Raw genomic sequence first — 21953 nt, 5'->3', positions numbered from 1 at the left:
GAATGGTGGTCAATCTGGCCACAGGCGCATAAGTATCAAAGAAATCTTCACTTTCTTTTTGGGTATAGCCCTTGGCAACAAGTCGTGCCTTGTACTTTCCAATTGTACCATCAGGCCTAAGCTTTTTCTTAAACGCCCACTTACACCCTACAGGTTTACACCCATAAGGATGATCAGTGATCTCCCATGTCCCATTAGCCATGATAGAATCCATCTCACTACGCACGGCTTCTTTCCATTAGTCAGCATCAGAAGATGCATAAGCTTCTGAAATAGAAGTGGGAGTATCATTCACGAGGTACACAATGAAATCTTCACCAAATGACTTTGTGGTCCTTTTTCTCTTACTCCTTCTAGGAGCTTCATTGTCATCCTCCTCAGGAATATATGTGTGTTTCTTCTTGGAATATTCCAATGGAACATTAGGTCCAGGAGTTGTCTCTGACCTCTGACTAGATGAGCTAGGCATATCCTTCATAGGAAAAATATCCTCAAAGAAAGTCGCATCGTTCGACTCCATGATGGTACCAACATTCATGTCAAGTACCTCAGATTTCACCACTAGAAATCTATAGCCAATGCTATGGAAAGTATAACCCAGGAAAACACAATCAACTGTTTTTGGCCCAAGCTTACGCTTCTTGGTAATTGGTACATTGACCTTCGCTAAACAACCCCAAGTTCGTAAGTAGGAATGTTGCAGAAAAATTTAAAACTGAAAATGTGCTGAAAAGCCAGTGTTGTTGCCTGCGTTGAGCGTGTCGCCGTTGACCTCAGCAGAGGAATAGCGTCGTCGCTCCTGCTGTTTCAGAAGCACGCCGGGGAGAACCATCGTCGCCGCCGCCGACCACCACCGGTGCCGCCGCTGCCTACCACTTATGTCGGCTACAGAAGCTAAGAGAAAGGGATCTCTCGATCAGTGCAGAGGCCGGCCACCGCCGCAGGGGTTCTGCCTGGGTTGCCCCGTAGGCCTGCCCTACTGCCCTCCCTAGTCCCAACCGTCGACACCCTCTGTTGTCCCAGCTGCTGCAGGATCTAACCCCTAGTCGGTTTGCAACAAGGGGCTAGTTGCATAACCCCTTTACGAAACAATGGACGAGTTGCAGAATGTTGACACAGAGGGGTTGGCTCCTGACCGTCTGATTAATATCCCATCCAATGGACATGGAGGTGGCAGATGCTCACGCAGGATCGATCGGTTTACGGGAATCATTTTCCTATGAATATATATTTTTGCGAGGAGGCGAAGGCCATATATTAAAATTGTTCATATGTACCATACATACGCACCAGTGTTGACAGTGGCAAACCCCAGTCTCGACCTTCAAATATATTTGACGCACTGGAACCAATCATGTTATCACTTATGATGCATTTGCAGTGACTAAATTCCAACAATCAGTTAATTACACTCACTTAGTGACAATTGTGTCGCACGAGATATAAGAAGTCAAATTCATGTGGCTGTGGTTGTCTGCATCTACAATCGTGGAGTTGGAGAAAAACTCTTACTCTCGTTTTTGCATGGATTTCAATTGAAAATGTCCCTTGAATCTAATGGTGCCCTGTACACATGTTAAAATAATTACTTGAATATTTGAATAATAATCTTTGATTTACTAATACTACTAATTAGTATATAGAAAACACAGTGTAAAATCGATAAAACTTAGCACACCATCATGAATTTGATTTCAGTCCTCAGTTTACTCATGAGTATTAGTACACCATCAAGAACAAAAATCATGCCCTGCAAAAAATAAAATCATAAAGCTCATTCTGGATTAGCTGTAGCTCCTTGATTTGCTTGTCTATTTCAACCTGTTCAATGTGAAATTAGAAAAGGCTAATGGCAAATCATAAAGCTCTCCAAAACAGAAGGATAGTTATCAGCTTATGTGTGTTAAATTGTACGTATAAAACACTTTCTTTCAACTGACAGTCAAAATCAAAGTAAAATCCATAAAACTTTAGTAGCACACCATCATGAATTTGATTTCAGTCCTCAGTTTACTCATGAGTATTAGTACACCATCAAGAATAAAAATCATGTCCCGCAAAATAAAATATCATAAAGCTCATTCTGGATTAGCTATAGCTCCTTGATTTGCTTGTCTATTTCAACCTGTTCAAGGTGAAATTAGACAAGGCTAGTGGCAAATTATAATGTCCGGCCAGGCTCTCCAAAACAGAAGGATAATTATCAGCTTATGCATGTTAAATTGTACTCCCTCCGTCCGAAAAAGTTTGTGTGCTAAATACATTCATTTGAGAGACAAGCTTTTTAGATACCTTCATTTGAGGGGCAAGCTTTTTCGGACGGAGGAAGTACATATGGAACATTTTCTTTCAACTGACAATCAAAATCAAAATAGTAGTTTACTTGTTTTTCTAGGCTAATAAAGAGCATCATGGAAGTTTAGACCAAGATCGATAGCTCAGGCGCTCGAGCTTCCTAGCGTGGCAGGACCTCGGGAAGTGATGCTTTTTGTATCAGTGGAGATGCGGCATCCGCTGGCTGAAGTAACATTACAGCTAGGTAGGCTCACCCGCAAAAAATAAAATTACAGGTAGGCTACGTCTGTTCACCATGATATCATTATCTGTATGCATATGGTGTTGGTGCCGGGGCCTTCTCCCTCGCTCGCCGGAGCTCTGTGTACTTCTCTCTCTCTCTCTCTCTCTCTCTCTCTCTCTCTCTCTCTCTCTCTCTCTCTGCAAGATGAACTGAGGAAAAAGAAGACCGAAGGAGGAAGAAGAACGCAGGAACAGGGTGGTTTATTTTCCCGGCGCAACAACGCCAAATCCACGAGCTCGTACTCGTCACACCCCACAGCCATTACAACTCGCCCCTCACGGGCTTTATACCCGGGGCAGACGCTGGGCACGAACCCCACGTCTGCACCCGCCCGAGCGCACGGTCCGGCCCGCTCTAGCCGCGTCCACCCCGCGCAAGAACGCGCCCAGGACGCGGCGAGCCCGCAACGGCCCCGACTCGGTCACCCTGCCTTACGCGCCAACGGCTGCACCTGGTCCGGCGCCACGCATGCACACACTGCGCGCGCCTCTATCCTAGTCTACGCACGCACACACGCACTCCCGCCACGCTCGCGGTCCGTCCCGCGCGCGCACACGCACGCCCGACGCGATCGCCGTGGCTTATGCCCAACATATGGCAAATCACCTCAGTGACAACGGAGGTTATACAATACCAATCAAACATGAGCTAGCCTGGCCGAATGACAATGGTACGATGATCTCTTGCTCGAACACAACATGTTTTCTGGACTGCAAATCTGATATGCCTTCCTTTCAAAATTTACAACGTCTTTATAGGTTGCAAGTTCCAGCTAGAAGTTAAAGGCCATCTGCTGTGTTAGGGAACCTCGCGAAAATGATGCACTTCTCGTTACCAAAGGAAAAACATCATGATTTCGCTTCCTGGCACGCTCGCTGCTCATGAGCATTCCAACTCCATGCCCAGGCCTCAAGGCAGAGAGGGAAAAGAGTGGCATTCATCGCAAAAAAAACCCAAATTTTCCTGTTGCACCACCCGAAACAACATCAGTATTCAGCAGTAACCAAGAGCGAAGAGCGGACACGATTCCGCACAGAACTAGAGAATCTGAGGATCAACCTGGCAACTTTCTCGGCCCTGAGAAGCGGCGCAGAAGCATGCATCCTGCAGCTATCTATCAGGGCAAACTAGGAAGTGTAACTTCATCGAAGGAGAGGAAGCTGATACGCCCATTATCAACTTAGCTTTGCCGATTTATAAAATGCGACGCATTACAATTTATCATGTTTCTTTGTTGGATGCCGAAAATATCCCTAACCAAAGTAAGTAACAAAAGAATTTTGCTAGAAAAAACTTAATCTGAAAAAACAACACTGCACAAAAGCCAATCCATCTGCTATGACGATAAATCCACCATCCCAGATCCATTCCCCTGCTAGTGTTCATACCAAATAAATTGCAGCACACGCCAAACCCTGAAATCGTCCAAATCGAGGAACTGACCAAAGGCATGGGGCATTACACTTGACCTGAGAGAGAGAAGCTCACCTGAGAGGACCCACCCTCCCTCGATTCAGGCCACTGCTGCTGGTTGTCACCTAACGTTGAAATAGGCGCACACCTGAAGCCTATATATATAGACTGCCAAAGGAAAGAGTACGTGCACTTGGTTTAGAAGACCTATTCTAGCGCCAAGATGGTTCATCAGGATCAGGGAAAGCTGGTGCAGATGGTGGCCGCGGACGTTGGACTTGTGGCGCCGCCGAGCAGGTACGTGCTAAGCGAGGAGAACCGGCCGACCACCGTCGCACAGCAAGCCAAGCTGGTCATCCCCATCGTGGACGTGAGCCGTGTGGCCATGCCCGATGATGTTGAGGAGGCGGCCAAGCTTCGGTCTGCGCTCCAGTCATGGGGCCTCTTTGTGGTGACCGGCCATGGCATGCCAAAGGAGTTCCTCGACGAGATCCTCGAGGCGACAAGGAAGTTCTTCCACCTGCCGCTGGAGGAGAAGCAGAAGTGCGGCAACGTGATCGACGGCGTCAAGTTCCAGAACGAAGGGTACGGCATCGACCGCATCGACTCCGACGAGCAGATCCTTGACTGGTGTGACCGGCTCTGGCTCCAGCTCCAGCCGGAGGACGAGAGGCGGCTCCAGTTCTGGCCACAGAATCTAAGGTACTCGACCTACACATTAATTGTTGCCCTCGGTGATTTAAAATCTTTTTTATTTGCATTTATATTGGAGATCATACATAATCTGCAGGGATCTCCTACACGAGTACACCTTAGAGAGTGGGAGAGTCACCATGGATGTGCTGAAGGCCATGGCAAAGCTTCTGAACCAGGAGGAGGGCTTCTTCATCAACATGGTGGGTGAGAGGTTCAAGTCATACTCGAGGTTCACCTACTACCCTCCCTGCCCACGCCCGGACCTCGTGAACGGGCTGAAGCCGCACACCGACAACTCTGTCATCACACTGCTCCTCAGGGACAAGGACGTCGGCGGCTTCCAGGTGCTCAAGGACGGCCACTGGGTTGATGTCCCCGTGCTCGGTAATGACCTGTTGGTCGTTGTCGGCGAGGGCATGGAGGTATGTATACGTGCATATAACTGTTGTAATTTGCAAAGATCATGAACAAGAGTAGTATCTCATTCCTATGCACACAGATCGTCAGCAATGCAATCTTCAAGGCGCCGTGGCACCGCGTGGTGACGAGCGCCGACAAGGAGAGGCTGTCACTGGCGATGTTCTACCAGCCAGAGCCCGAGAGGATCATAGGGCCGCCGGGGATGCTAGTCCACGAGAAGCGCCCGGCGATGTTCAAGAACAGCTTGGTTCAGACATTGGCCGATGGATACTGGGATGCATTTGCAGCGGGAGGTCGCACCGTCGACTTCCTCAATGTCAGGATCAATGCTGAGGCCGACGCCGAACTGGAAGGGTGCGCAGTGGTTGCAAACAACTAAATAATTTGTTGTAGAGAGTGTGTGCATGATGTTCCTATCTCACTGCCACAAGTGTAGTGTGAATATGAGTTGATCGGTGTACTTCACATATGATCACCTCCATGAAATAAAATAAAGAGTCAATTACATCATCGGTGCTTAAACTTGATGGAAATTGTCACTTTTAGTACTAAGACCTGTGGCATATATCAAATTGGTGGGCGTGCAAACATACTCAAGGTCGGGTACAAAATCGACTCTGACTAGGCCCCAAGCGAGGCCTTTTTTGTAACACTCTATATTTTGCGAGCGAACGTAGCCATCTACATATTTTTCTAAACAATTTTCATATATAACGTATTAAATTTGGAGTTAGGGTTTGAAAGATATGATTATGAAAGGCATTTGAATTTGCAAAAAAGGAAAGGGAGTGGAACTCAAGTCTCCTGGATGGGGGAATAAAGCTTTGGCCAATGCGCTGACTGTGTTGTTGTGTTTCATTAGGGGCCGCACCGTATATAAACCAAAGGAAATGGCCCATGTAGTGAATCAAAACGTTTTTCTATTTATAGATGGCATAGTGGGTAATTTCTGTCAACTTTGGGGATAATTTTAATGATGGACGGGCAGAAGTAATAGTCCCTTTATTATTACTAGTAAAAGGGCTTGTGGCGTTGCAATGGAAGATAAAATTGGCGTGATTGTAATGAGGATTGTATGGGAGACCACTATTCCTGTTTTCAAATCAATAGTCCAAGGCCCTCCTTTATCATGCAGGAGGGGCACGTCCTCATTTAATTCTGCATACTTATGCGATTAACGCCCGATGATGCACCTCCTCATTCTCATTCTCTGCTCGTTATTTCCAAGGCGGCTTGTTAATATTTCAAACAATTTATGAATGTATATAGATTGATGATATTTAGGAAATCTTTTTAGTATAAGAAATCGATGTGGGACTATTTAACTGTGAATAGTCGTGTGTGATACGGAATGCCATTCCTAGCACTGCCTTCAGGTGGGTATATTAGTCAAGCAGCCATCACAAGATATTCCCCTTTTTTAGTCAGCCTCATTAAATTGAAGTGGTAATTGAAGCAAGTTTCCCTTTTTTTCCTTCGGTATGTCGCCTTCATTGGCTAATTTCATGCGAATCATTAATCACGTATATATTAACTTCCAATTATAGTGCTAGCAATTTTCTCCTCCCATTCTCTGGTTGGCCAAGGAATTAATAACAGACCCACCTAAGTTCAAAAAATATTTAACGGACTCACCTACTCGTGATGGTGGCCAGCATGATGCAACTACACTGCTAGGGTCGCGTGTTCGAAATCACGACTTAAGCAACTTTTAGTTTGGGCGAGTGGACCGCGGGTTGATTTGTGAAAAAATCAGGGGGTTCTGCAAAAACCAAAACATTTTCTTTGACTCATTAAACCCGGACCATCGGTTAATGTCAAGAAAACTCAAGGGGCTTTATGTAAATTTAAAACGTTTTCCTGACTTAATTACTAAAACATGTAGTGTGGGTTGATTTCAGGGAAATATAGGAGGTTTTCTATAAAATGGCGCGACGGATGACCATAAGCATTCCGTGCTTTATTATTAGGTAGAGATTAGATAGAGATAATAAAAGGTAGGTAAAATAGATATGAATATATATTTTTGCGAGGAGACGAAGGCCATATATTAAAATTGTTCATATGTATCATATATACGTGCCAGTGTTGACAGTGGCAAACCACAGTCTCGACCTTCAAATATATTTGACAAACTGGAACCAATCATGTTATCACTTATGATGCATTTGCAGTGACTAAATTCCAACAATCAGTTAATTACACTCACTTAGTGACAATTGTGTCGCACGAGATATAAGAAGTCAAATTCATGTGGCTGTGGTTGTCTGCATCTACAATCGTGGAGTTGGAGAAAAACTCTTACTCTCGTTTTTGCATGGATTTCAATTGAAAATGTCCCTTGAATCTAATGGTGCCCTGTACACATGTTAAAATAATTACTTGAATATTTGAATAATAATCTTTGATTTACTAATACTACTAATTAGTATATACTCCCTCTGTAAACAAATATAAGATTGTTTAGATCACTATTTTAGTGATCTAAACGCTCTTATATTTCTTTACGGAGGGAGTAGAAAACTCAGTGTAAAATCGATAAAACCTTAGTAGCACACCATCACTAATCAACCATGAGCTAGCCTGGCCAAATGACGATGGTACGATGATCTCTTTCTCGAACACAACATGTTTTCTGGACTGCAAATCTGATATGCCTTCCTTTCAAAATTTAGAACGTCTTTACAGGTTGCAAGTTCCAGCTAGAAGTTAAAGACCATCTGCTGTGTTAGGGAAGCCCACGAAAATGATGCACTCCTCGTTACCAAAGGAATAAAAAAAATCATGGTTTCGCTTCCTGACACGCTCACTGCTCATGAGCATTCCAACTCCATGCCCAGGCCTCAAGGTAGAGAGGGAAAAGAGTGGCATTCATCGCTATTCAGTAGTAACCAAGCAGCAAAGAGTGGACACAATTCCGCACACAACTGCAGAACCTGAAGATCAACCTGGCAACTTTCTCGGCCCTGAGAAGCGGCGCAGAAGCATACATCCTGATGCTGTCAGTGGGCTAATGGCTTTACAGGACCAGGACAGGCGAAAGCTAAAAACCATTCCTGCAGCTATCTATCAGGGCAAACTAGGAAGTGTAACTTTATCAAAGGAGAGGAAGCTGATACGCCCATTATCAACTTGACAGAATTTAAGACGAATGCCGTCAAACTTGTTTTCCACTGTTTGCAGTTCATCCCTTGAGGGTGGCTTGTCTCTGTGCCAAATCCAACAACAAAAAAGGTTATGGCCAGAAATACCGATCGGTAGGTCGTACGAAATAAACTGAAAATTGTTAAGCCCAGATTCATATGTTGTGATCCTTTTTGTTGTTATAGAGCTTCTATTTAAGTTCTTCTGTTCTGCTATTTATGGCTTTATGCATCTCATTGCTACCTACTGTTGCTTAGAATCGGGTTTATAGTCGGCCAAGAAAAGAACTTGTGACAAGTCACAACTGATGGACGTATAATAAGCATATAATGTAGGAATCAATGTTTGATTGCAAGATAGAGTTCAGCTGACTATAACTATGCTTAGTAACCAAAAAAAGTCCATCACCTTTGATATTAGGCTTAATAGACTTAAATTACTTGCATTTATATAGGTCAGACATGATAACCACTCAGGTACAATAGAACAGATAAATTAAATCTATGTTCACAGAAAGACAGTTAACAACATAGAAAATATATCCATGTGCAAGAGAGCCAGTAAAACATCACAGGCAATCCTTCATGGCTAAATATACCAAAGTTTCAGAACATAAAACTGAAAGGGGAAATCATACATTTCAAACGAGATAACTAATCATATCAAACACATGACCAAAAAATTAAGCGTGTGTGTGAAGAGATAACCAGGGAATGGATTGCTGTAAACGAAAATGCCGCACAAGTTTAAAAGCGTGGATCCACGATCTGCAAGTGGCGGGAAGAGTAACATTACCTTAACAGACATACAAGAAAACTAGGGACTCCTGGGGACGACTTCTTAAATTTGCTATTTGGTAGATGCACTTTAAAGGATGGATACATCCCATCTATGCACATTCCTTTGAGCAATTTGGTAATGTCATTGCAGGCACCATTTGCTTTGCCAAAGCTCAGGCTTGTGCCATCCATACTCTCGGGGGAACTGGTGACGTCACCGAAACGGATTTGCTTCATTGTCCAGGGAACGTCATATCGTCCAACAATGTAGCCAAGCAACTTCAAGTGCCTGTAAGCTTGGAAGGCATCCCAGGAGCACCCATAACTTCCTGTTGCAATCTTTCCATAGATCTCCTCCATTCCAACTGTTTCATCCTTGTCATCAAGAAGAACCAATGCCCCTCTTTCTGCCAAGAACCTGCGTAGTTTGATCATGCAACAAGCCTTAAACCGCAAGTCGGAGTATTTGAAAACAAAAACCATGACATGTGATTCATGCATAATCTCTAAGCAATGATGTTGCACTAGTGCACTATTTTGAGTGCGAGATGATGTAACTAGTAAAAAAAGTAGGTAATAGCCATGCGGTTTCAAATACGGAGTACAAGGAATCCAGGGCATGCTGCAATGTTACAGCATTTCATCAAACAGGTGGCGTACCCAATCTCCTCCACATTGTAGTAGAGCTTGCCACCCCGTGCTATGCCAGTGGTCAGCCAGAGCTTCCCCTTGTTGTCCAACACCTCTGCCGCACCAGCCTCCTCCACCCACCGCGCCCGCGACGTGACGTTCCTGCACCACAACATATACAACCCGATGAACGATCCAGAAGCGCAGCGACAGCATAAACAGATCAACCACAAGATAGCACACACCTGAACTGGACTCTCGAGAACGAGGGTACCTCGTCTGAGAGGAAGGGATTGAGGTGCTGCTCCTCCCCGTCGTCTTCAGCCGCAGCAGCGGAGGCAGCCCTGGGAGCACGGCCCCTTCTCCGCCGGTCGCGTGCCACAGCGGCCATGAACAACTCCCTGCACGGTTGTACTCCCTTCTCTCACCAAAACTTTCAAGGCTAATAGTTGACAAATGTCCCATGTTAGCTCTGCCCTGGCCAAAATGCCCTTCTTTCTCCGCAATTGAGCGAATACCCCCAACTTAGCTTTGCTGATTGATAAAATGCGACACATCACAATTTATCATGTTTCTTTGTTGGATGCCGAAAATATCCCTAACCAAAGTAACAAAAGAATTTTGCTAAAAAAACTTAATCTGAGAAAACAACACTGCACAAAAGCCACATCCATCTGCTAAGACGATAAATCCACCACCCCAGATCCATTCCCCATGCTAGTGTTCATACCAAATAAATTGCAGCACACACCAAACCCTGAAATCGTCCAAATCCAGGAACTGACCACAGACATGGGGCATTACACTTGACTTGAGAGAGAGAAGCTCACCTGAGAGAACCTGCTCTCCCTCGATTCAGGCCACTGCTTCTGGTTGTCACCCTCGTGGGCAGGGGAGAGCTTCAAGTGGACGGCGGCGAAGCGAGAAGGCAGGGCAGGATGGGACGGGATCGCGTGGTGGGGAACCTGCAGGGGAGGAGGAAAGAAAGTGAATGAAGCTCACACTGATTATTGTATTCATGTACAGAGGTGTGCTTATATACACGCACATGGAGAGATACAAGTGAGGGAGCTAGAGTACACGTTTTAACAGAACACCTATCACGGCGTATGTGGGGAGTACGGGTAGTGTGATGACCGTGCATGGCATGTGCCCGTTAGAACCGGTTCAGGAGGTTGGCCTCCCACGCCAACATCCCTGTCACGTTTCCAACAGCCCCCCGCAACCGAAAGTGGTGCTCGCAAACGTTGAGGCTGGACCGAAATTCGTTGATGACGTTGGCGGCGAGCCCCTTAGTGACGATGTCCGCAAACTGAGACGACATCGGTACGTGGAGAACACAAATTTCGCCAAGAGAGACCTGCTCCCGTACGATGTGAAGATCGATTTCAATGTGTTTCATGCGCAGATGTTGGACCTGATTGCTTGACACGTACATGACTCATGTTGTCACAATAGACAATGGTGGCACGTGGTGGTGGTCGACGGAGTTCGGCGAGTAGTTGACGCAGCCAACAGGCTTTGGCAACAGCGTTGGCCCTCGCTCGATATTCAGCCGCCGCACTCGACCGCGAGGCGATGTTCTGTCGCTTGGAGAATCAGCTGAAAAGGTTGGAGCCGAGGTAGAGGGCGAACCCGGACGTGGACTTGCGGGTGTCAGGGCACCCCGCCTAGTCGGCGTCGTAGTACGCCGTAAGGTCACTACCGGAGGAGCGGTGGAACTAGAGCCCAAGGTGAGCAGTGTTGCGCAGGTACCGGACTAAAAGTGTAAATCCCTGGGATCATGCATAAATAAACAGCATGTTGCGCGGCTTAAGAGATGGCAGGCCACGGTAGAGTGAGATATTGGACCGTGCCGGCAAGGCTCACGTATAGTGAGGGGTCGTGGAAGCGGGGGCTACCTATGGCGGACAATTTGGAGTTGGTGTCAACTACGTGGAGATGGTTTTGCAGTTGAGCATGGCCGCGCCTTGATCGCGAGGGTGTATTTTGTTCCTGGGAGATGGATGCCGTCGGTGTTTTCGTGGACATTCATCCTGAGAAAATGAGGGAGAGGGCCCATATCGGTCATGGAGAACTCGTGGTAGAGCGAGCGAATGATGGACCGCAAAAACTGAGGCTAGCTAGCGATGAGAATAATAGCATCGACATACACAAGAAGGTAGGCAGTGTCATGACCCTGATGAGACCCCGATGAAGCGAAAACAGTGAACAATTGCTGTTGCATGAAACCTAAGGATGAGAAGATAGGTGGTGAACCGTGAGAACCAAGCTTGAGGTGCTTGTTTTAGACCGTAAGAGCGATTTATTGAGGCAACACACATCTCAAGGACGAGCAACGCCGATGAAGCCGGCAGGGTGAGCATTGTACACAGTCTCGACGAGGTGGCATGCAAAAATGCATTTTTCATGTCGAGTTGGTGGATGGGCCACGAGCTGTTGGTGCTGAAGCTGAGGACGACGTGGATCATGGCCAGTTTGACAACCGGACTGAAGGTCTCGCCGTAATCGACTCTGGCTTGTTGAGTGAAGCCACAAAGCACCCATCGCACCTTGTACCATGCCAAGGAACCGTGGGGGGTGAATTTGTGCCGAAAGATCCATTTGTTGGTCACCACGTTTGCACCTACAGGACGAGTAACCAACGACCAAGTGCCATTGTGTAACAATGCATTGTACTCCTCTAACATTGTGTTGTACCAGTTTGGGCCCTTAAGTGCTACGCGGTAGGAAGAGTGGGATGGGACTTATGGAGGTGGTAGCGAGAAGGTTGGGATGTTGTTTGGGAAGAAAATAACCAGATTTGGCCATTGTATGCATTGTGTGGTGGTTTGGGGGTGGTTGTACCGGAATAGGCCATGACGCCACGGGAGGTGGAGCTCGCAAGACGAGATTGGGTGCATGGGAGCTGTCAAGGGGCGGGAGAGGGGGGAGGGGGGAAATCTTGCAAATGGGATTGTGAGCCTGGTCTTGGCAACAGCTGGGTGGGTGAGAGGCGACGATTAGATAGTGATGGGTGGGCTAGGGACAGCTGGAGTCATGGGGTTGGCCTGGGGAATCGGGTGCACGGGTAATGAGGGCGGCGTGCGAGGCAGAGTGGAGGGCCCAGCGCGTGATCCGAGGACAATACAATCTGGGGCGATCCCCAAGCGGATGTCGGTCGTTGCCAGTTGTACGAGATAGGTGAGATGGGATATGCAGTAGATCCTGTCGGGCGTTTTGCAGTGTGGTGGATTTTGGGGTGAGTGCCAAAGCGAAGGGGAAAATCTTCTCGTCAAAAATCACGTGCTGTGAAATGTAAACTTGTCTCATACGAAGATCCAAGCAACGACAGCCTTTGGCTCCAGACGGTAACTGATGAACATATAGGGTGTAGACCACAGACAAAGTTTGTGAGGTGGAAGATGATTGAGCTTGGGAAAGCACAAGCAGCCAAAAACGTGCATGTGATCATATGTGGGATGAATGTCGAATGAGATTGTTGACGGCAGAAAACAAGTGCCGGTATAGGAGATGTGTGTCAGTATGAAGGGCCTCGACCCAATATTTGGGCAACATGTGGGTGAGGACGAGTAGGGTGCGTAGGACGCCGTTCGTGGCGCGGACCAGTTGTTAGCAGAGCTGGAGGGAAACACCGGTGCGTGAGTAGTCGCACAGGGAGGAAGAGAGGAACTTGTCGCCATTATCACACTACAGACATCGAATAGAAACATCGTATTGAGTGTTAACGAACGCAAAAAATCACTGCAAAGTAGACGATGTGTCATATTTGCATCGGAGAGGAAAAGTCCAAGACTAAACGCGTGAACTCGTCTAACACAACTAGGTAAACTAGAACCTGGAAAAGTTGAACACAAAGGATGTACATAAATCGCAATGAATCAATTGGAATGGAGCAGTATAAATGAATGAGACATTGGAAAAGGTAAGCGAGGCTGCTTTCCAATTTTACAAATTCAAAAACAGAGGAACTTTGAGATTTATTACATGTGAGAAGAAAATCCTGAGCTAAAACAAAAAGAGAGACGCGACTCGGATGGCCCAGATGTTACCAATGGTGAGAAGATAAAGATCTCCAGAGCTACCGGACTTCAATAGGGTTAAAGAAATCCCAAGCTACCGGACTTCAGTAGGGATTTCCCCGCTGCCAAGTCCTTCACAAAAAAGCCAAAATGGTCGGAGGCAACAATACACCAATTCTCACGAGTAAATGACAGACAGGAACTAAGTTTTTTGATAATATTAAGTGAAACAAGAATCTTGTTAAGATAGAAGGGGTGATCGGTCAGGCTAATAGAACCTGTAGCGACTATGGGCATGAAGAATTGTTGCCAAAGCCCCTGAATCCATGAACCAGTTAGGTCCATGAAGTCTATTAGCCTAACCGATCACCCCTTCTATCTTAACAAGATTCTCGTTTCACCTAATATTGTCAATAACTTAATTTATGTTTGTCATTTTACTCGTGATACTCGCTGCTGCTGCTGTACAACAACAACAGCAGCAAGCAACAGCAGCAGCACCAGCACCACCACCACCACCACCACCACCACCACCACCACCACAACAACAACAACAACAACAACAAGTTGGGGTAGGCTAGAGGTGAAACTCATAAGATCTCGCGACCAACTCATGGTTCGGGCACATGGATAGTAAGCTTCCACGCACCCCTCTCCATAGCTAGTTCTTTGGTGATACTCCAATCCTTCAAATCTCGCTTCACGAACTTCTCCCAAGTCAAATTCGATCTACCCCGACCTCTCTTGGCATTCTTCGCACGCTTTAGGCGCCCGCTATGCACTAAAGCTTCTGGAGGCCTGGGCTGAATATGCCCAAACCATCTCAGACGATGTTGAACAAGCTTCTCCTCAATTGGTGCTACCCCAACTCTATCTCGTATATCATCATTCCGGACTCAATCATTCCTCATGTGGCCACACATCCATCTCAACATACGCATCTCCGCCACACCTAGCTGTTGAACATGTCACCTTTTAGTCAGCCAACACTTAGCGCCATACAACATTGCAGGTCGAACCGCCATCCTGTAGAACTTGCCTTTTAGCTTTTGTGGCACTCTCTTGTCACAGAGGATGCCAGAAGCTTGGCGCCACTTCATCCATCCGGCTTTGATTCGATGGTTCACATCTTCATCAATACCCCCATCCTTTTGCAACGTTGACCCAAATATCGAAAAGTGTCCTTCTGAGGCACCACATGCCCATCAAGGCTAACCTCCTCCTCCTCGCGCCTAGTAGTACTGAAACCGCACATCATGTACTCGGTTTTAGTTCTACTAAGCCTAAACCCTTTCGGTTCCAAGGTTTGTCTCCATAACTCTAACTTCCTATTTACCCCCGTCCGACTATCATCAACTAGCACCACATCATCCGCAAAGAGCATACACCATGGGATATCTCCTTGTACAAAAAAGATAAGGGCTCAAAGCTGACCCCTGATGCAGTCCTATCTTAATCGGGAAGTCATCAGTGTCGACATCACTTGTTCAGACACTTGTCACAACATTATCGTACATTTCCTTGATGAGGGTAATGTACTTTGCTGGGACTGTGTTTCTCCAAGGCCCACAACATGACATTCTGCGGTATCTTATCATAGGCCTTCTTCAAGTCAATGAACACCATATGCAAGTCCTTCTTTTACTCCCTGTATCTCTCCATAAGTTGTCGTACCAAGAAGATGGCTTCCATGGTCGACCTCCCAGGCATGAAACCCAAGTACCCAACTGATTTTTGGTCACGGTTGTCATTCTTCTTAAGCGGTGCTCAATGACTCTCTCTCATAGCTTCATTGTATGGCTCATCAGTTTAATTCCATGGTAATTAGTACAACTCTGAACACCCCCCTTGTTCTTGAAGATTGGTACTAATATACTATGTCTTCATTCTTCTGGCATCTTGTTTGCCCGAAAAATGAGGTTGAAAAGCTTGGTTAGCCATACTATCGCTATGTCCCCAAGGCCTTTCCACACCTCAATGGGGATACAATCAGGGCCATCGCCTTGCCTCCTTTCAGCATCCTTTTTAAGGCCTCCTTGACCTCAGACTCCTGGATTCGCCGCACAAAACGCATGTTGGTCTCATCAAAGGAGCCATCCAGTTCAATGGTAGAACTCTCATTCTCCCCATTGAACATCTTGTCGAAGTACTCCCGCCATCTATGCTTAATCCCCTCATCCTTCACCGGGAGTTGGTCTGCTCCGTCCTTGATGCATTTGACTTGGCCAACATCCCTTGTCTTCCTCTCTCAGACCTTGGCCATCTTATAGATGTCCCTTTCGCCTTCTTTCGCCCCTAACCATTGGTAGAGGTCCTCATACGCCCGACCCTTTTGCTTCACTGACAGTTCGCTTTGCGGCCTTCTTCGCCATCTTGTACTTCCTTATGTTGTCTGCACTCCTATCCAGGTATAGGCATCTGAAACAATCTTTCTTCTCCTTAATCGCCTTCTGGACATCATCATTCCACCACTGATTATTCTTGGAGTTCCCCTTTCCAACACAAATCTAACACCTCGTCTACTTTGCAACAATTTTTTGCGTTCGTTAACACTCAATACAATGTTCCTATTTGGTGTCTGTAGTGTGATAACGCCAGCGAGTTCCTCTCTTCCTCCTTGCGCGACTACTTCTCATGCACCGTTGTTCCATTCCGGCTCTTCTGACCTCACAACTCGCCGCAAAATGGCAAGGCTGAGCGACTCATCCACACCACGAACGACATCCTACGCACCCTACACATCCATGCCCACACGACACCCGGATATTGGGTCGAGGCCCTTCATATTGCCACACATCTCCTAAACCGGTGCCCATCTTCTGCTGTCAACAATCTCACTCCATATTTTCTTTTAAATGGTGCTCTTCCACATATGACCACATGCGCTTTTTTGGTTGGTTGTGCTTTCCAAACCTCACCCATCTTGCGCCTTACAAACTATCTCTACGATCTACGCCTTGCGTGTTCATCGGTTACCCCATTGGAGCACAAAGGCTATCGTTGCTTTGATCTTCGTATGCCCCATGGGATCACAAAGGCTATCATTGCATGGATCTTTGTATGCAACGCATTTTAATTTCACGGCACGTAGTTTTTGACGAGAAGATTTTCCCCCTCTATTGTGGCACCCACCACAAAAACCACCACACCGCAAAATGCCACACTGGATCCGCTACATATCCCACCTATCTCGTACAACAGGCGATATATGTCTGCCTCGGGATTGCCCTAGATTGTGTCCCCTCGGATCACGCGTGGGGTCTAGCCAGTCCGCCCCGCGCGTTGCCCTTGCTACACGTGCACTCGGCTCCCCCGGTCACCCCCGTGACTCCAATTGTGCCGAGCGTGCCCCCTTGACAGCTCCCATGCACCCAACCCTGTCTCGCCGGCTCCACCTCCCCTACCGCCATGGGCTATTCTGTATAGCCACCCCAAAACAAACACACAATGCATGCAAGGGCCAAATCTAGTTATTTTCTTCCCAAACATCATAATCTCATCACCGCCACCTCCATAAGTAACATCCCCTCCTCGTACCGTGTAGCACTTACCGGCAGGCGGCAGGGCGGACCTACTGCTGTGAAGGAAGCAGGGCAACGTGCGTGTGTCATTCTGGAGGAACGGAGCAGAGGTGTGTGTTCTTTTGTATTTCAGTCAAGGCAATTTTGTCCTTTCACATCTCCAACCAATGGGCTCAACAGAATCACGCAGGTGTGTTTGGATGGTTGCCAATACCTACCTACCAATTTAGTGGTGAAGCTAGCAACGAGTTACGCCTAGGGCTAAGCTAGCTTGGACCAAAAATTCTCGAAATTTTCATTACTTCATAGAAAGAATTACAAGGGATCTTGGTACTAGGCCTTCGGCTATAGCCCTTGTTGCCCTAGGCTTGTCTCCGCCACTGTACCAATTATTTGGTCATGACCAAAATTTTGGTGCTTGTTTGGATGGTTGCTAATCAAGGATTACGAGTCGACGAGTCGTTGAGTCGTTCCAAGGTTGAGACTCATAGACTAATCGGACTAGTCTTAAACTAGTGCTAGACTAGTCGACAAAGTACTGTAGTAGTCAACTACTAATACCTAGTAGCAGTATGGAGTAGTAAACTGTAAAACACATTACAATATATACAATAAAACCAGCAGTGCTAGCCAACGCTCGCCAGGCCTAGCCCAGTGCCGCTCAGCACTCCACCCCCAGCTGGCCCATTTGGGCCCAAGTAGTCAGCCTACTTAGCCTACTTCCCATCCCAGCCTCTGTAACCCTAACTCCCGATCGATCCCGTCGCCACGCCTGCGCCATCACACACAAAAGCACGCGCGCGCGACCCACGCCTCCAGCCACCGCCGCCGGCGAGCCCGCCGACCACCGCCGTGCCTCTTCTCCTCTCTCTCTCCTCTCTTTGTGGCAGGGCCGCACGCGCCTACGGGGCACCGCCATGGCCGCCGCCCGTGCACGAGCTCCGGCCAGCTGCCGCGCCTTGCTTCGCCATCCGCCGTCCCGACGGCGGGTCAGTGGGTGCTGGCGGTGGCCTCGTCCAGGCGGCTTGTTCTCATAGCTCGCTCTCCAATTTTCCCCTCCCAAATTTGAGTCGAGCGACTCAGACAGCAGGACTAGTCTAGACTAGTCGTAGACTAGTCTCTCGACCGCTCGACTCATCGAATTAGTCTACACGAGATTCGCAGTCGACACCACAGTTGCGACTCATGGACTAGTCCATCGACTAGTCTCGACTAGTCCTTCGACTCGTAATAATGCTAATATATTGGCTTGCCCATAACTCTATGACAACTCTAGTTCAACTTTTAGTCAATGTTGGACAATTATGCGCAAGCAAAAGCTTGACCAAAATATTTGCTAGCCAAATGTTTGTTAGGGCTAACTTGGGCTCAAACCAAACGTACCCAAAGTATGGGACAGACTCTAACCAAGACATAGAGGCTGCAACCATAGGATACCCAAATTGCGCAAAAGCATGACCTACTGTGTCACCACTCTGACAAGAAAAAACGAACTCATAGCTATCAAGTGAGGCAATGCAAGCACTTCACACTTTGCGTGGTAAAACACCAAAATAAGCGAGATCAGAGTCCCCGGAGTTTAACGCCTAGACCAAGTTCAACGAACAGATTCTAGGATAATGTGGAAGGCCCCTAGACCACCTGAACCTTCAATTGCAGCAATGCAAGGCATTGCGTAGAGCTTTCCTCGTGTGTACAAGTTTTCCGGCACCTGCCGCCACAAACTCTCCTGTGCTGTGCAAACCACAAAGGCAACAATGGAGCTAGGATTGAACCAAACCCCAGGCAATTTTTTTCGTCAACATGAAAAAGTTTGGCACGTATAACAGCCCATAACATTCCAAAAAAATACCCCATGCGAAGAACATACAAAATAAAGTTCAATTACTCAATAAATCTAGAATGGAACCTTTTTTTGCAAGGATCTAGGATTGAACTTCAATGCTTAACAATCTAAAAAAAGAGATAAAACATGAGAAAACTACAAATCATCTAGACACTGGAAATCAGACAATGCAAATGTATACACCAATTTATATTTCTGCAAAATAAATCAATTCGAGTTCCATCAACACATTACACATACTCACATACACACTTCAATCCATTTTAATTTCAGTTCAACATTATAATCATATATGCATTGTGACAATAAGACAATGTATATAGAAAATTCAGCAAATACCAAACTTCCAGCGAGAAAATTACCAGCGAGAGGAGAGGAGAGGCGCCGCAGAGGTAGGAGGCAGCAGCAGGACACACAGTCAGAGCACGCACAGCAGGCGGCGGCAGAAGGACGAGGCCTGGGCGCAGCGGAGGAGGACGTCTTCGCCTTGTCAGCTGCTCTGCTCGTCGCCGCCCCGGGGGTAGAACGACTGGCCGGGGGTAAACCGGCTGGCGCGCACGGCGCACGGCAGCAGTGCAGCACAGCCAGGCTGCACGGGGCAGGGAAGGCCGGTAACAGGATGACGGCGGCGGCGGCGGCGTGCGTTAGGTCGTGGCGTGAGTGGAGAGAGGAGGGAGCTAGGCCTGGGCTGCGCTAGCTGAACCCCGGGCCCATATATAATTCTTACGCGAGTTTAAAAAAGTCCTACGCCCAGCTCCAGGCCCGTGCTACGGCAAATTGGCAGTATTCTCCAGCTTTTTTTAGCAATATTCTCGGGCTTTGTTTGGTTGAAGGGGAGGAAAACCCCACGTTAACAAGAACAAACCGTGATTTCTAAAAAAAAAGGTGATTCTCAAAAAAAAAAACTACGTTGCTCAAAAGAAAACCCTAACGAGTATAGCCTAAATAAACCTTTTAAAAAGAACTAATTTTACCAGTAAAAAAAACCAAGTTCCCCTCAAAATAGAAAACCCTAAGTTCTTTCTTTCTCTCTAAAAAAAACCTAACGAATAGCCTAAATAAATAAATACAAAAATATACCATAAGATGTAGCCTAAAAAACAAAAACAAAAAACCTCTACGGGTCCCTTCCAAAAAAAAATCAACAGAGGTCATGTGATCTTGTTCTCTCCTCCCTCCCTTTGTCCTACAGCACCAGGCGGCATTTCACATCCTTGCCACCCCGCTCAAATTTCTTGCATGCAGCGTGTGAGGACAACCATCATTGTGAGCTTGTGCGATTGCAGCACCACCATCTGTTGTGAAGCGTCGTCGTTGCTATTACGAGCTAACATCGCCATGTTGAAAGTGTGCAAGCCTCTCAACCCTAGAACCCTTTCACTAGTGATTGTTATTCTAATGTGAGGTAATTTACCAATTGGCAAGAGAAATGTAGGTATTTTATCCACAGAGAATAAAGGTGGGGCAATTTTGTCGGGGTGGAGCAAACATGAGGCATTTTATCAATTATGCAAAAAAAATGACTAATTGGTATTCTAGATGTTAACTTAATTTTTGTATTAAGAAAGTTTGATTTAGGATAAATCTAAAACTTTGATTAATTTTGGAACGGAGACGAATACTCCCTCCATGATACATCTGTATTTAGACAAATTTAAGACAGAATTTTGAGACGGGTGGAGTACATGATAAACCCACACTACCATCCATACAGGTAAATTTATTCCCCAATTTATTCTGCTATACGTATTCGACATACTATTAAGTATCTAACGCTCGAGAGATTAGCAACGACACCAACACTTCAAACGTGCATACGCACACAGAAACAACTACAGGTGACTCCTGGCGAGCAATCTAGAATACCCTCCAGTCGTCGTCCGCCGGCCGTCTGAGTCCGACGGCCGTCTGAGTCCGACGGCCGGTGAATACGGTTTTCAGGCGTCGGACCAGGTGACGGGCACGACGCCGACGTCGGTGTCGAGCCCGAGCGCCTCCCACACGGCGGCGGAGGTGTCGACGACGTCGTCCTTGCAGCCGTGGTTGGAGTCGCACTCGTCCACCACCCGGGCCTCCACGGTGCGCCCGTTGCGCTTGCTGGTGATGCGGATCGTCTTGTGGCACCGGCGCCCGCCGTCGTACCACCGCGTCGACAGCGCCGCGATCATGTCCTTGTCGCTGTGGTACTTGCCGTCGCACGCCGCCGGCCCGCCGCCCTCCTGGCCCTTCTCGAAGCCGTTCACCGTCATAATGCCCGGGGTGCCCCCGCCGCCGCCGCCGTGGCCGCCCGGCTTCGACGGGCAGTGGGGTTTCTTGTGCTTGTGCCGCATGCCCGTCTCGGGGCCGTCGCCCTCGGCGTCGTCGCACGGGTCCGGCTTGGCGTGGTGGTGGTGCCGGGCCACCGCGCTCGTCGACGCCTGCAGCAGGATCACAAGCGCGACCACGAGCACCAGCTTGGCGCTCGCCATTGCTGAAGCAGCGAAGCTCCTCCTGCCTGCTTAATTATTTGCTAGCCTAGCTTTGCACTTGCCTTGCCGTGGCCGTGGGTACTGAGCTACTGGTGACGAGTTTATATAGGCGCCCGCGTATGTGTGCACATGTGCATGCATGGCGTCATTTCTGTGGCTCCTGACCGACCTCTGGCGTAAGAGCTTCCGGATCAATGTCCTTTTCAGATGAGTGTAGTACGAGGGAATTTGACGAGTAAGATACTCTGTCGGCATGCTCGAGACAGGGCCTGATTAAAATGGCCCCGAGTGTACCTCGAGATGAGTTGGTTTGGATTACATGGTTTCGCCATTGCTCCAGCGTTAATATCCGAGGGCAGAACGGGGCATGTCGCTCTTCGCACAGAGATGGTGTATCAATTTTTACTAGTACACAAAGCTGATTGATCGGCAAGTG

The 21953-nt window shown here is 47.4% G+C and overlaps 3 protein-coding genes across 9 annotated transcripts; 1 reads left to right on the top strand and 2 right to left on the bottom strand.

Annotated features, from left to right (window-relative positions):
- The first annotated feature begins 4174 nt into the window (after window positions 1-4174).
- LOC125556339 (protein SRG1-like) lies at window positions 4175-5629 on the top strand. Of its 2 annotated transcripts, XM_087522940.1 has the most exons (4): window positions 4175-4693; window positions 4782-5109; window positions 5187-5461; window positions 5505-5629. In XM_087522940.1, exons 1-4 carry the CDS (start codon window positions 4215-4217, stop codon window positions 5557-5559), a joined length of 1137 nt encoding a protein of 378 aa, XP_087379066.1. In that variant the 5' UTR covers window positions 4175-4214; the 3' UTR covers window positions 5560-5629. The 2 variants fall into 2 exon arrangements, with proteins under 2 accessions (XP_087379066.1, XP_048575048.1); XM_048719091.2 differs by having other exon boundaries at window positions 5187-5629.
- A 2327-nt stretch (window positions 5630-7956) lies between these two features.
- On the bottom strand, window positions 7957-19749 carry LOC125509925 (uncharacterized). Of its 4 annotated transcripts, none has more exons than XM_048674981.2 (6): window positions 19412-19749; window positions 10491-10625; window positions 9906-10258; window positions 9691-9822; window positions 9047-9448; window positions 7957-8315 (listed from the first exon to the last, which is right to left on the bottom strand). In XM_048674981.2, exons 3-6 carry the CDS (start codon window positions 10049-10051, stop codon window positions 8177-8179), a joined length of 819 nt encoding a protein of 272 aa, XP_048530938.1. In that variant the 5' UTR covers window positions 10052-10258; window positions 10491-10625; window positions 19412-19749; the 3' UTR covers window positions 7957-8176. The 4 variants fall into 4 exon arrangements, with proteins under 4 accessions (XP_048530938.1, XP_048530939.1, XP_048530941.1 ...); XM_048674982.2 differs by having other exon boundaries at window positions 9906-10194; XM_048674984.2 differs by having other exon boundaries at window positions 9906-10102.
- Window positions 19750-20986: 1237 nt separating this feature from the next.
- Window positions 20987-21517, bottom strand: LOC147972095 (putative ripening-related protein 6). 3 transcript variants are annotated; one of them, XM_087521305.1, is made up of 2 exons: window positions 21437-21517; window positions 20987-21304 (listed from the first exon to the last, which is right to left on the bottom strand). In XM_087521305.1, the coding sequence occupies exons 1-2, from the start codon at window positions 21515-21517 to the stop codon at window positions 20987-20989; spliced, it is 399 nt and encodes a 132-aa protein (XP_087377431.1). The 3 variants fall into 3 exon arrangements, with proteins under 3 accessions (XP_087377431.1, XP_087377430.1, XP_087377429.1); XM_087521304.1 differs by having other exon boundaries at window positions 20987-21347; window positions 21444-21517; XM_087521303.1 differs by having other exon boundaries at window positions 20987-21517.
- Between the last annotated feature and the right edge of the window lie 436 nt (window positions 21518-21953).

This window comes from Triticum urartu, chromosome 5A (genome assembly GCF_056163025.1).
Source record: "Triticum urartu cultivar PI428250 chromosome 5A, HENAU_Tu73, whole genome shotgun sequence".
NCBI classification, from domain to species: domain Eukaryota; kingdom Viridiplantae; phylum Streptophyta; class Magnoliopsida; order Poales; family Poaceae; genus Triticum; species Triticum urartu.
Note: the sequence above shows the minus strand (reverse complement) of the source record. Positions and strands in the feature narration are given on the sequence as shown.